This window comes from Trachemys scripta, chromosome 2, assembly GCF_013100865.1.
Source record: "Trachemys scripta elegans isolate TJP31775 chromosome 2, CAS_Tse_1.0, whole genome shotgun sequence".
Classification (NCBI taxonomy): domain Eukaryota; kingdom Metazoa; phylum Chordata; order Testudines; family Emydidae; genus Trachemys; species Trachemys scripta.
In genome coordinates, this window is record NC_048299.1 from 151420002 (window position 1) to 151434507 (window position 14506).

General features: G+C 50.0%; 1 protein-coding gene across 1 annotated transcript; it reads right to left on the reverse strand.

Moving 5' to 3' along the window:
• Positions 1–1031: 1031 nt before the first annotated feature.
• Positions 1032–11764, reverse strand: POLR3D (RNA polymerase III subunit D). The gene is made up of 9 exons (XM_034761893.1): positions 11681–11764; positions 10380–10557; positions 8927–8970; positions 8489–8640; positions 7267–7391; positions 6352–6523; positions 5178–5449; positions 4177–4329; positions 1032–3116 (listed from the first exon to the last, which is right to left on the reverse strand). The coding sequence occupies exons 2-9, from the start codon at positions 10542–10544 to the stop codon at positions 2994–2996; spliced, it is 1206 nt and encodes a 401-aa protein (XP_034617784.1). The 5' UTR covers positions 10545–10557; positions 11681–11764; the 3' UTR covers positions 1032–2993.
• Positions 11765–14506: the final 2742 nt, after the last annotated feature.

The window sequence follows — 14506 nt, forward strand, 5'->3', positions numbered from 1 at the left end:
CATTGTAGTTGGGTAGAGCAGTGTTTCTCAACGACCAGTCCTGGACCGGTGCTAGTCCCTGAGAACTTCCTGACACAGTTTAGGAAGGCAGCAAGCCAGTCCCGGGTATCAAAAAGAATGAGAAACACTGGTGTAGTGCATCAATGCCATGAATATGCTGGGGGCTTGCATCTGAAGACAGCCAAACTGTTAGAAGCAAGTTGGGCTTACAAAGATGGGCACTTTCCACCTTATTTTACCCTCCTTTGAGTCAAGGGAACATTAAACCATAGAGCCCAACTCAGAGGTTGACCATTACACCATCATTCATCTCAGCAGAAACATGTCCAATGGCCTTAGCAATTGCAGACGGACATACCTCTAATACCCTCACTTCTCACAGCATGCAGACCTAGTTTTCAGGCCAATAAAGCTGATTATCTGGATGAGTGAGACTTTGCTCCTGCCTTCTGAATTGCAGAGAGCGGGATGTTTTATGTTCCCATCAGATAAAGCCTTGAGATTTCACAGCTTTCTATCAAAACTGCAGTAGCACCAGGAGTGGCTGCTTGTTTTAACCAGATAGTGAATATTTACTGAATGACTCTCCTTGCCTCCTACAGTAGTATCTGTATATAGTGTATGTTAAACAAGAGTTAGGGACTGAGCAGACTAGGATACCAAGCCCATCTCAAGTAACAGGTTTGGTGGAGGAGAAAAGATGAACCCCACAGAAAACGCCCAGATTCTATTGACCCGGCTTGTGACAGTACATCCAACCTGTCAGAAAGAGGGCTGGGCAAAAAGGGCATATAAGATACTTCTGAGGAAAGATAACCGCAACATTGCAGGGAGCTAGAGGGCAGACGGATGGGAAAAGGTGGCCTCTAGGATGACAAGATTTGGAAAACTGCAACAAGGAAGAGCAGATTCCCAAATGCTGGGTGGAGGGGATAGCGAGTTTCAGGGAGACAGGAGAGCACGCAAGATACTAAGTACAGAGAGGACGCATGATAGCCTGCTAGGAATAAGCTGTAGCCCACACACCTATACCACCTGTGCACACGGAAGCAGTTTTATTCCACTGATTTCCACACACAACCCATGCAATGCTCCCGGTAGAATCTAGCAGCCTTGACACCACACTGCAGCAAGTGCAGCTCCTTCCATTGGCTCCACCAGACACAGACAAGCTGCTGGGTCTTCCAAGAGCAACTACCCCAGTGGGAAACCACTTCATTGGCACAAGCAGCTGGGGGAGGTAGACAGCTATCTTTAGCCGCTCACATAAACCGGAGGAGGAGTTAGGGGTGTCTGAAGACTCAGCAGAAGAGGTGGAATTAGCTGGTTTCTGTGGAGTACTCCAGAACCTAAGCGGTCATTAAACACAGGCGGTGTTGGCCATCCTGTTTCTCTACAGCCTCAATAATACAATGAATGCACTGGGAACTTGTTACGTCAGCAGCCAGGTCGGGGAGCTTGAAGGGTGCTGAATGCATTTTGGACCAAGGCCACATTTTAATACATTAAACTCCCAAAAGCAAGACTGGCAAAGTTACTGGCACCTTTTCCCATGGCTTCCAAGTGGGGCAGGCTGGAAAACACACACTTCGCACTTGGACAGCACTTCAGGAGTTCCAAGTGCTATCTGGACATTGGCAAACAGGTCTCTCAGCTTCACAGATGAGGGAAATTCACCCACAAAGCCATATCACACATTTACTGGGCACAGGGCCTAGCCTTTTAAAGGAATACTTATGCCAGGATGAGAGGCAGTGTCTCTCTCTGGGCAATCACTGGGTGATGTGAAAGCCAGCCCCTGAATGACTGCATACCCCTCCTAAAGAGCAGTAGTGCCTCAGGGTATGTCTACAGTGCAAATAAAAACCTGCGGCTGTTCTGTGCCTACTGACTCAGGCTGCAGGGCTATTTAAGTGCAGTGTAGACTTGCGGGCCCGAGCTGGAGCCTGGGCTCTGGGACCCTGAGAATGGGAAGGTCCCAGAGCCCAGGCTCTAGCCCAAGCCCGCAAGGCTACACTGCAATTAAACAGCCCTTTAGAGAGAGCCTGAGTCAGCAGGCATGGGCCAGCCGAGGGTGTCTAACTGCAGTGTGAACATCCTATAGACACATACAGGCTGCTACAGCTAAGGAGGCAGAATTTCAGCCTGGGTGTTGACAGGCAGATCAGGGAGCCCATAGGAACAGCTCACTTTATATCTCTGGCCAAAGGGAAACCACTGGTAAAAGTTTAACAGTCTCCAGGATGGGGCCCTGGGCTTGGCTTCCGGGCTTTTCCCAGCAGGGCTTGGGAGGGTGAAAGAGGCAGAGGCAACGGCAGCTCACTCAATCACAGGGAGCAGAAGGAAGCAGCTTGAGTTGCTTTGTCGTGCCTCCTGGACCAGTCCTCCTTCAGCCCAATGGTGGTGGCTAGATGCAGGGATTCTGGCAATGCAAGGCAGGTGGACATGGTAAGATGCTGCAGGTTCATATACAGTCAGGAGTAGGGAAGGAAATCTCCCTCACTGGTACCAAAAGGCTATGGCACACCTCACCTGTGATTGAAACCCGAACCCCAGTTGTCTCAAGTCCAGAGCTAGGTCCACAGGCAGAGGCTGGAGTCACTGTAGTTTTTCTATATACACAGGGTGGGAACATATGTATACTTGTGCCAGTGGGGACAGGAGTGCATTTGTCCCCAGTAATTCTTGTTTATAGCTACAGCTGGAGGGGAGGAGCCCTCCCAACTCCCCTCGCTCGGAGCACAGTCAGCAAAGAACATGGATGGGAGGCTTCTAAGAGCAAGATGCCCCTGGGCAGCGTAGTGGCACAGAGGGCATTGCACGGCCCCAGTGGGAAACCCTCCTCTGACATGCACCTGCTTCCCGTAGCCAGAACAGAACCCGAACAGGGATGGATGTCCCAGGCCGACGAGAGGAGCAGCCCACCTCTGGGCTGAACCTCCACCAAGGAGAGGAGAATCCCACAGAGAACCCCGCCCCTTCTTTCCTTTCTCTTATCGATGCCTGTGCTCCAGCAGGGACTCAAAGTCTGGGGAACACACCAGCTTGTGCTTCACGTGTCCCAGGATGATCATCTCTCCAGTCCTGCTGTCTCCAATGCCCACAGATACCAGCTCCTTTCAACAACACAGGAGAAACCATTAAAAACAGCCAGATCCACTCCGTTTAGAGATTACCTGCCCATGAATATAAAGAGAAAGTTTCCCCAAGCCAGGGAGATGCAATCTTCATGACCACTCGAGAGACCCATGCTGTAGCTTAACTCCCTGGCCCTGATTCATTCCATGAGTGAGTTACGTTCCCGTCAAGCACTGATTTCTAATGCTCTGTTGTATGCATCTGAACTCTGGAGGGGAAGCAATTCCTTCCTAGCAGGGAGAGCCGAGCCCAGAAACTTACCTTCTGGCTGCCTGGGCACCAGGATCCCCCGTGTGCTGGTTACAGACATAGCCAGTAGATGACTAGGGTAGGCCAAATCCTTGCTAAACTATAGGCTCCCCCAGTCCTCCCAAAGCAAGTGTGCTGGGGTTCTCTCTCTCATCCACTGTCCCCAAAATAATCTCCACACTTCCAGTGCTGGGGTGTGGATGCTATAAGCCTTCATATCTTGGGGCCTCTTCCTGACCCCAAATAAGATAGCAGCAGCTCTTCTCAGTCCTCAAAGGGCACATCAAGTGGATGGCTCAGGGGAGTGAGATTTAGATACAGAACTTTGCACCTCCGGGGCGCTGGTTCAAGTCAGGCCCAGGTGGAGAGTAGATAAAGTAACTGCTACTGACGGCTGCTGGATGGGCCCCTCATGAAATGAGTTTTGGAGCCTCAGCCCAATTCCTAGCAGCTAGGGGTCCATAAGATGGTGTTTATATACCAGAGGGATGTACTGGATTTTGTGGCCCATGATGTCCAACAACTGGCTCTCACTAGCCATCTCAGTCGAGAGGCCAAGGACTGAACAGACCCTGGAGAGAGAACGCTCCTCTCAAGCGTAGAGGGGGGGTCCCTTGAGGCCAAGTCATGCAATGAAACACACAGGCAATGGGGCAGCAAGCAAGCATTTAGGGATGGAGGAAGCATTCCCCAGGCTGCCAGCCTGTCACCTTTCACCAGCACTAAATTCACCATAGATGCAAGGACCGAGCCATTTCCCATGCATGCTGGCTGCTGAGCGAGCTATACCTGCAAAAAGGAGCAGGGGGTCCCCATGGTCACATCTAGAGTCACTTTGCCCAGAACCAGCTGCACCTTTCCTGATTTGCGGACCAGCAGCTTCCCCACCTGCCCTTCTGGCAGGTCCCCCAGGGTGCAGATGTTCTCAGCCTGCTTGGCCTCCTGTGGAGAGAAGAGAAACATTCAGGGTTAGAGTGGTGCAGCTTCTTTGCCCTGGTCACCCCAGTGCTCTTCTCTAGTCAAGAGTTGGGATGCTCATGCCTTTCCTGGAAGGAGTTTCTCCAAAGAGGAGTAAGAGAACCTGAACGATAGATCTCCATCTCCATGCAATGAGGCTCAGGTGTGCTGTATCATTGGAGAGACGCTAATTGCCTCTTTCAAAATTTAATGCAAGTTCCATCAGTGTCGAAACAAAGCAGCCTCCTTCAAAACCAGAGCCTTCCTTACGTGCCGAGGTTGCAAGCATATCTGTCACCTGGCTCAAGCTGGTAGGATGTCAAAGGCCAACGGGTTTGGGAAACTTGCATAGTGGAAGTGGGAATTGCTATGAGCCAAGACGCAGACTGAGCTGCTTACAAAAACTGCACCGATGAAATCCTAGGTGCTTTCCGGGAGTGTGTGAAGGACCCAGTGAAGGGATTGGGGAGCATTGTTAAAGTTGCCTGTGTGCCCTCCCCACCCCAGGTCTCTCACCACTGGATACAGCAAAATTCCCAGAAATGCCAACACAGACTGTCCCTTGTTGCATTGCTCCTTCTCCCATTGCACATGCACACCAGTGCCCCAGGGGGAGCCTCTATCTGACAGGGCTCAGCTCTTAGCTAGGCTTTACCTACAAGTTCTGCTGATGGGCATCCCGAGCCCACATGCTTCCCTAGCGCCTAGCTACAATATATGCATACAGCTCCCCTCTAACAGGGGTGACGCACAGCATGCCGGCCCCCTGCTACAGCGTCTATCTCATTCCCACACCAGGGAAGATTCAGTGAGGGTCCCGCTTGACCTTGTACCTGGTTCTTCTCCTGCTTCACCATCACCATCTGTCCCTCCTCATTCTGCACCTCTGTTTTGATGGGCTTGGTGTCCTGCGTGGGCGGCTGCCCAGGGAGCGTGTCCGGCAGCTGCAGGAAGACTAGCTCCTCCTCCTTGGTCAGGCTCAGACATTGCAGCAGCTCTGCCACGGAGATGTCTTGCGGGTAGCTGGGAGGTGCCTTTGCCTGAGATGGCTTGGCAACCGCCGGTGGCTCCTCTGAATCCGCCTCATCGCGGGGCTCCTCTTTCACTAAGAGCAGAGACAAAACCACAGAGCTCACTGGGGTGGAGATAAGGTCACAGGCTACCTGTACTCCACCACGAGCACCCTGTTAGACAACAGCCACCTTCCCATGCTCTGGGAATGTCCGCTTCACACCCCCTGGGGGTGGGAGGGAAAGAGGCTCTAGCCACCTGCAGCGAATCTTGCAGCAGAATAGCTAGGGGCACAGGAAGAATGCTGACCTCTGGTGCATTTATTTCACCTGTCAAGCCCAATCCTGTACGGAGTTAAGCACCTTCAACTCCCATTGGGAGTCAGTGGGAATTGAGGCTCTTAGCACCATGCAGGACCTGACCCTTAGTGACTAGGATGACAGGAAATGCCACATGTAGTTAACGTCTGGGCTACACACTGAGCCTCTTGAATACACCCTTGGTTCTGGGTGGTTTCTCATCCCCTTCTCAGGAGCTGGAGACAAGAACCATCCTTAGTCAGAGCGAACAGACTTGTACAGCACTGTACCTCTTGTGCTGCTGTGAATGGTCCAACATACTAAGAGGTCACATCCCCATGCGGTTTCCCTCCACCCCCTGCAACCTCTGTACCTTGCTCCTCTTCTGATCAGCGGACCCCTGATATGCCTCTGCTCCCCATTCACTGGGGCAGGGAGGCTGGAAGTAGAAGGGCCAGACCAAATGTATGAGACCTGCTAGGGAGGCCTCCCAGGGACACCTTTCAGTCAATAGCCAGTACGCTTAGCTGAATGCTTGGATTTTGTGAGTACACGGGCACAGATCAGCTCCATGCTCCACTACCCCAAGCATTCAAGCTGCGAGGCTGTAGCTGGGGCTGGTGAGCTTAGCCCCCAGGGTGTATCCCCACAGGGATCCCAGCACAGAGTCTGACCATGATAGGCTTGGATCCAGTACCTTTCACTGAAGGCAAATCCACGTCCATCATCTCTTCCTTGGTGCTGGTGGCCAAAGGCTTCACATCTTCCTGGTCATCGCCCTCCTCCTTGAATAGCCAGCCTGAGTGGGCCAGGGGTAGCTGAACTGGCTTGTTCCGGATGTCATTCCTCAAGCGTGGGTCATCAAGGAACTGGAGGAGGAAAGAGGGAGAGGGAAAAGAGTCAGAAGGTAGAATATCCCTCAGTGCCAGAGAGGGGAGAGCTGCCAGCCAGGACTTATCAGGGCCACCAGACACAAAGACAAATACTTCATAACCCCTATGCAGATAGGCACCCCACCACCACCATTTTACATAAGGGGAAACTGAGGTACAGGGGAAAGCCAATTGTCACTGACATAGCAAGTTGACAGCAGAGCTAAGGACCCGACCTGGGAATCCTGCCTTCCAGGCCTGCACACCAACCATGCCCAGATACTGTAATTCTATGACTCCGCGCCACCTGTAAGAGTGTTTGGTCTGATCTGTGTACAGGCCAACTCCACAGGAGTCAGTGGGAGCTGTCCATGACTGCTGCAGGATCAGGCTATGTGAGTATCCTCTCCTCTCCACGAGGCAGTAAAGTCAGGAGAGTAACCTGTGGTGAGCCTGAAGCTCCCGCTGCTGGGTGCAGAAACTGACTCTTGGGGAGCAGCAGGGACGCCCCGCCTCTGGGGAAACAGCCACTAGGCCCTAGGTGTCCTGCTGGCAGGGCTAGAATTGGGGACTCCCAGACTAACAAATGTCAAGGAATTAGAAGCCCTAAACTCCCTCCTCAACCTCCCCACGCCCCTCCAATGGAACAATCCTGGAGTAGGCTCTTCTGTTCCAGCAGGTTGGAGAACTATAGCCCTGCGTCCCTGATGGTACCGCCCCGTCCTCCCAGCCTTGCTTACATCATCCTTTTCCAGCATCCGTAGGATCTGCTTGGTCTCCTCATCCGTCTCCCTCTTCTCTTTCTTTATGTTGATGATGTGGGAAGGTCCAAAGTCTGACATGTCCATGGTCTTATCCCAGGTGCCTGTGTGAAAGAGAAGGAGAGCGCAGGAGTGAAGGTTTGGATCAGGGTTAATCCCTTTGCTGAGCACTGTACTTCAATCCCCCTTTTCTTGGTGTGAATTAAGTGGTTCTAGATTCAGAGCCCTGCAGCCCAGGATCCCTTTGTTCCACTCTAGAACAGAACAGCACAAGCAGTGCAAGCTTCTCCCCAACACTAGCCTGCCAATGTGTCCCCACTCTGGCCTAGAAGAACTGCACCTCTGGGGAGAGAGGGTAGCTCAGGGCTAATCTTCACTGCAAGTTATCTCAAGTTACTACATGAGCTAGCTTAGCTCGAGTGAGCATGGTGACAGTGCAAAACAATACTCAAGTTACACAGAGTGAATGGATCAGCAGCTGATGAGTTGTTATAACTTAGGCTGCTGCATCCCCACTGCATTAGTAGCTTGAGCATTAGCAGTACTTGAGCATCAACCCACACAACTCCACAACAGCTCAGTTAGCTTGACTTTAAAGCACCACTTAACTCGAGCTAGGTGTGTGCACGCAAACGGGAGCTTGGTTACAGCTTGAACTCATGTTGCTGTGAAGACAAGACCTCATTCTCCAGCCAGGGAAGACTCTCCAGTCTTGACTTCCCCAAGTGCATGTTGCACAAGCCACCAGGACATTTGCCCACTAGGAACAGCACTGAGACCCACCACACAATGAATCGAACAGTGGTGACTTTAATGGGCTGGATTGAAACTAGTAACCTTGTGGTAAAGAGCTCTCTTACCCCAACGTGGATCACTGAGCCCTTCCAAACCCCAGATCATTTTATTTCAGACCTTTGCATAAAGGCAGTACCAACGTTAACAAAAACAATCTACCCATGGACAGCACCTTTCATTCCAAAGTGCTTTAACAATTCTGACACAAAGATACATGCAAGCCGGACACAGGGATCATTCAAGTTGCCACCGAAATGCAGCATCTCTCCCTACCACTGGCCTTCGTTATTAAGTCATCTCCAAGGAGAAAAAGCAAAGCAGAAGGGAGACTCTGGGAAAAGTGGCTTCTGTGACACCCTCCTGCCCCCACAGCCGTAAGTGCTGTCCACACTCCTGCTAACAGTACCCTTCTTCTTCATCATTTCAGCTGGGCCTTGCTCGAAGATGGAGTGGGACTGAATGACCTCCGGCCTCCCTCTGCCTCGCCCATGGCCATCTCGCTGCCGATCCCGATCTCTCTCTTTCTTCTCTTTCTTGATGGAGATATCCTCTTTTGGCCTGGAGAAAAAGGTTTGATGGCGTATTGCTTATTGCAAGCTTAAAACGCTCCTGCTAAATCCTAACACACTTGAAATGATCCACCCTCACATCTTATAGTGTAGTTACATACACTCAGAAGATGGCATAATATTTTACAAACTGTCTATAGCAATCACTGCAAAGCAGCCACCCCTGGGGTGGAACGTGGAGGCTGTTTAATAGTGCACAGCAACCAGAACACATTAATTTTGGTTTTAGATGATCACATCCCACTCCACTGAGACAATATAAGGTGGCCACTTACTCTTCTTTGATCTTCCTGCTAATTATGTTGGGGGTGAAAGTTTTCTACAAAACAAAAACAAAAAAAAAAATGATTACGTCACTTGTTCAGAAAGTGATAGATATAAGCCTCAGAAAACAAATGGGAACCTATTTGATGACCCCACCATCTGCTGCTGAGCTCTGTAACACGGTGCTAGATCTTAAGAGACCTCAGCTCCCACTGATTTCAGTAGGAGCTGAAGGGAGCCAGGCCCTGGGCCCTTGACGTAAATCTTGCCGTCTGGAGGTACTTTACATCAGTCTCTTGTTTTATCATGGTACAATAGTTTCTCCCCATTGGAGGTGCTGTTTACAAGCCATCTTATGCACGGGCACCCAAATGTCTGTCTAGGCTCTGACTATTTCAGCGTTTATGGATGAAAGATGCTTTACAAACAGGAGTGAGGAAGCCTGGCACAGAACCAGTCTGGCTGCATTGCAGACTCAGACAATGCATTTGTGTCCCATACAACTCCCTGCCCAGTTACCTCTACAGAAGGTGCCAGCCCCAGTTACACAAATTGCTCACGTGACATCAGGAATGGGTTAGAGGGCAGCCTTTGAAAGAAGAGGCTACAGAGGACAAGGAAACATGCAGAGATTGGCAAGGTCCTGCCCAGGCTACCAGTTCAAAGCAGAATAATGCTGTTTATCTAAGGCTTGTTTTCCAACTGCTCTCCAGACATTCATTGATTAACCCTCACATCCTGCCCTATAAGGCGAGTAGATACGTATTCCCCCACTTTCCAGATGGGGAAAGGAAATAGAAAGAGTGACTTGATCAAAGCCTCAGGAGTTAGTGTCAGAGAAGGGAACAGAACAAGGAGTTCTGATTGCAGAGGCTCCTGATCCAACAACTATACTACATAGGAACTGCCATATCAGACCACACCAGTGGTCAATCTAGTGTGGTATCCTGTCTCCTCCTTATCAGATGCTGCATAGGAAGGTGTAAGCCACCACAAAATGGACAACTTTCTTCTTAACCCAAGCAGTTAGTGTTTAGCTTACGCCCCTTCCTCCAGCCGAGACAGGCAGAAAGATACAAAAAAACAAGTTGACACTGGAATTATTGTAATAAAAATCAGGTCTCTAAGCTTTTTAATGTCAGGAGGAGGCATCTTTCGTTAGACTCCAAAAAGGAGCCAAGAACAATTAGCAGCATCCCTCAAAGAAGTGTCCCTGTAACAGCACTAAGCACATCTGTGGAAGCTACAAATTCTTTGTGCCAGTGACTATGTGTTCTTGATCACTGTAGCACCACGTCATGGATACTACAGGCGAGATCCAGCACATGGTAAAGTCAGTGGTACTGACTCTGGTGGGTGCAGGATCAGGTTCTATAAAATGAGATCAAATTTATTTTATGGGCCACTTATTTGCTTAAAGAAAGTCAGAAGGGCAGTCTTCTCTGTGCAATTGCGGACACTTGCCTTTTTTACTCCTCCAAGAGTAAGGTCTCGGGAACGGATGGAGGGGAGGCGCCCGGGGGTAATGGGGGTGGCAGGTCTCCTCCCTATCAGCCCCCGTGCCCCAGTGAGTCCAGGCCGGAGGCTGCCTGGATTTCCAGCGTCGTTGCCTGAACTCCCCTCCGACATCCTTTCCAGTTACCTGGGGAAGAGAAACATCAGAGGGGGAAAGAAAACAGCTGAAATTTCCAGCAACCCAAAGAGCTGACACCTGGAAACTCATTTCCCCGGCCGGAAGAAATGGAAGTGGAGGACAAAAAATTAACAAATCACAAGGGACAAAAGAGACCTGAGATACCAGGGGCATGATTAACTGAAGTGACCTTCGGAGGGTGCGGGGGACAGGGCACAGCCTGCATGTAAGGAAGGTGTACTGAACACAGGAGGACAGCCGAGTTGGGAGATCTTTTCTGTAGGTCATCGGCCTTTTGCTGGACTTGGGACGAGTTCCCCAAAAGGGGATCAGAAAGAAGGCCCACATACTCAGCCCTCACTATTTCAGGGCTCACGCTCACACCCACCTGGAACCTTTGCTGTACATGATCAGATCCCCCTCATTACATGGGAGCTTTGACCCCTTCACTTCTCCCCACACGCAGGCGCTCAATTACCTCCCAGCGTCCATGTTATGAGGGAACTCTCCCTCTCCAAAGTGGGAGGGCTCCCTCTTTCTTTAGAGCCCTCACTATAGGGGCTCAATATCCCACAGCAAGAGTCTCAGACACCTCCCTTTCAAGGCTCCCCCATCTCCAGGCAACCCCATAGGGGGCTCAGACCCCACCACCTGTCTCCAGGCGTGCAGCCCCCCCCCCAGTAGGCTTCAACCCCATATTGCCATCTCCAGGTGTGCACCCCCTTAGGGAGCTCTGACACCACCCCACCCATGGTCATGCTCACACACATAAGAGCCTCTGAACCTACTCCCATCTCCAGGCACCCCCCTATAGCAACCTCAATCACCCTCATTCCTCCCCCCGTCCAGACACGCACCCCCCCAAGGGGGCTCAGGCCCCCGCCCAGACACGCACCCCCCCAAGGGGGCTCAGGCCCCCGCCCCGTCCAGACACGCACCTTCCATAGGAGGCTCAGACCCCCCGTCCAGACACGCACCCCCCCCATAGGGGGCTCAGACCAGCATCCCCTATACGGGGCTCAGACCGCCCCGTCCAGACACGCACCCTCCGCATAGGGGGCTCAGACCCCGCCCAGACACGCACCTCCCATAGAGGGCTCAGGACCCCCCATCAGACCCCAACCCTTGTTACCTATCCCGGCCTCGGCCAGCAGCAGCAAGCAGGAAGAAGCGTGACCCCACGAGTGACCTTTCAACTCTAGGCCGCATGCGTCCTCCCGCCATCTTTGTGAGGGGCAATGAAAGTGGAAGGACGCCCGCCGCACCGCCATGTTTGTGAGGGGCTCGCACTCGTAATGGAGAAAAGAGCGTGCCGCCATGTTTGTGAGGGGCGACCGCTGACATAGGAGGAAGGAGGCGCCATCTTTGTGAAAGACGCCTACTACACTGGGGAAATCATTGCTGCTAGTGGGCAGGGAGGGAAACTGAGGCAGAGCACTGACTTGTCATGGTGACAAAGGAAATAAGTGGACAAATCAAGCATAGAACCCAGGAGTCCAGACTCCCAATCACTCTTCTCCCACTACTGCGATTAGTACCTACCTACGCTAATGCCACAATCACCCTGCCAACCAACCCTCTAGATCACACTAGCATCTAAATGCCCATGCTAAGAATTGTACCGTAGACTGTCACTAGCACAATTCCCCAGGATGAGAGGAGGTAAATGCTGCTAGAAGCTTACCAGTGGCATCCATGGTTTAAATACCTGATGCCCTTCATCTTATTCTTTGCAAATCAGTGTTGCCAACTCTTGCAATACTTACTGTTTTTCTTAAAAGCCCCAACTCCTGGAGGATATGGATTGCATGAGATTTCACTGATTTTTTTTTTATTTGAAAGAAAAAAGTATATTTCTAGCTCTCATTTTAGAGAAAAGCTTGAGAATGTGACCTGGATGCATTCCAAAGGCTCAGAAACCAAAACACAAAACATTATTTTTTTAAATCTCATAAATTTTAGGCCACTTTCATGATTTTCTCAGGGACTGGCTCTTGATTTTTGAATGCTTGGGGATTGGAAATATTTGCAACTGCAATTTTGCACCCACACAACTATACACTCAGACACAATTTTGCAGACATTCTTTACAGCGCTGTGATGTATAATCACCTGGTTTCCAGGAGGCAGCCAAGCAGCTACATGTCAAAGTATGGTACATCCAATTATTTGACCCCATAAAACTAGGCCTGCAATTATTTGCTGGAGAAAAATCCAAAGCTGCTTTTCAAAATCAAGCCCTGGCTCTATAAAAACCAAAACAGTCCTTTGCTCCTGTCAGTGGCTGCTTCCTGCTAGGAAAGAGCCTCAAGTATCTCCTCACTAGTGCTAAGTGACAATAGAAAAATCTATAGTGTTTCTGGGCTTTAATTTAACACCTCTGCAGGAGGGGAGGTATATAGGCAATGAAAGTGGGCCCTCCAAGCCTAAGGGAAAATCCCACTAGCTGAAATTGTTGCTATCAAATTCATTTTTCACGCATCAAGATAAAGGTGTTTTTTAAAACCAGCCCCTCAGAAATTAAAGGTTCCTTCATGACATCTGTTGTGCCATGAAACTGCAGTAATGGAGCATGTTAACACTTCAGGTGAAGAGGGGTAAGTAAGGATGCTGCTGCAGTCGGTCCTCATCCACCTCCATATCCCTTTGTCCTGTTTCCTGCAGTATCCACACCATCTCTACATTGTGCTTGTATGGTCACCCCTGAATGTGCCTGTAAAACCCATTCATTGGAGGGAAGAGAGAACTCAGTTTGCCAAAATTTGATCCTATTTGAAAATCTGGGTTCTAGATTTAGAACAGGACTGCTGAGGCTCTGCTTATTAGCTCTGTCCAAACACAAATTTGGGGCTGTTACATGATTTCTTTTGTTAAATTTTATTTTGTAAGAGGCTAGAAGCACTCAAGAATGACTTTTAAACAAGAATCTCTATTCTCTGCATAGCACCGGCTTTCTTGTCATTAGAAATAGATGCATGGGTCAAACTCGGATTTCACTTTTCCTAGTGTAAATCTGGAGTCAGAAATAGAAAGACCCCATGTTGACACTGGTGTAAAGGAGACCAGAATTTGGCTCATCATTTTCAATAAGAGTTCCCTTGAAAAATAACGGTATACATGGGACCTGTTCAATGGAGCTTTGCTGCTTTACATCAGCTGAGAATCCCCAGTTAGATACACAGACATTTTGCAAAACTCACAAAAGTTTCACAAAGCCACACTTACAAAAAAAAAAAAAATTCTAGAAGTTTGATAATCTCTCATGCACCTCTAGATTCATCCTTTCCTAATTAACCTTAGTTTTCATTATGCACTGTAGGTGGGGAACAGAACACAGAGAGGAAATTTCAGATTTGCTTGTCCAGAACAAGCGGATGTTAGTAATGCCCAATTACAAACCTTTTAGAAGGGTCACATCTGCTCCTCAGGTGAATTCTCCCCTGTGCTGCAGGCCAGTCCAAGGTCCATGAACCACTTTAGGCCCACTTAATAAGAATTAATGGGTGACTTTCACCCATCCAGAATAAAGAGATTTAGGGTCAGCTTGGGCTACGCCTGAGCTGTTTCCTACCTCTGTGCTCCTACTCACACACACACCACACAGAGCCAAAGCACAGCTGGCATATATGGCCATTACACATCACTAAATCTAAGTGAGTTGTAAATTGGTGCGACTTACATGCTGCGGGAGCACAGGGACTAGGTCATAGCTGATCACTGCTGCACTGGGATAACATAAGCAGAAAGATGGTGCCCAAGGTATCTAGGTGCCAAATCAACATACACTCATAAGCAGATGCACACTTAAGCAAATACTCACACACGAAGATTCACACAAATGCTCACTGACATGACCATTCACATGTACCCCTCACACCTGCTGTCTCCCTGTCCCCATTCTGCTTCCCTGGCAATGAGCCTAGGGCTGAGGGAAGCCCAAGGCTAGGGTAGGTGAACT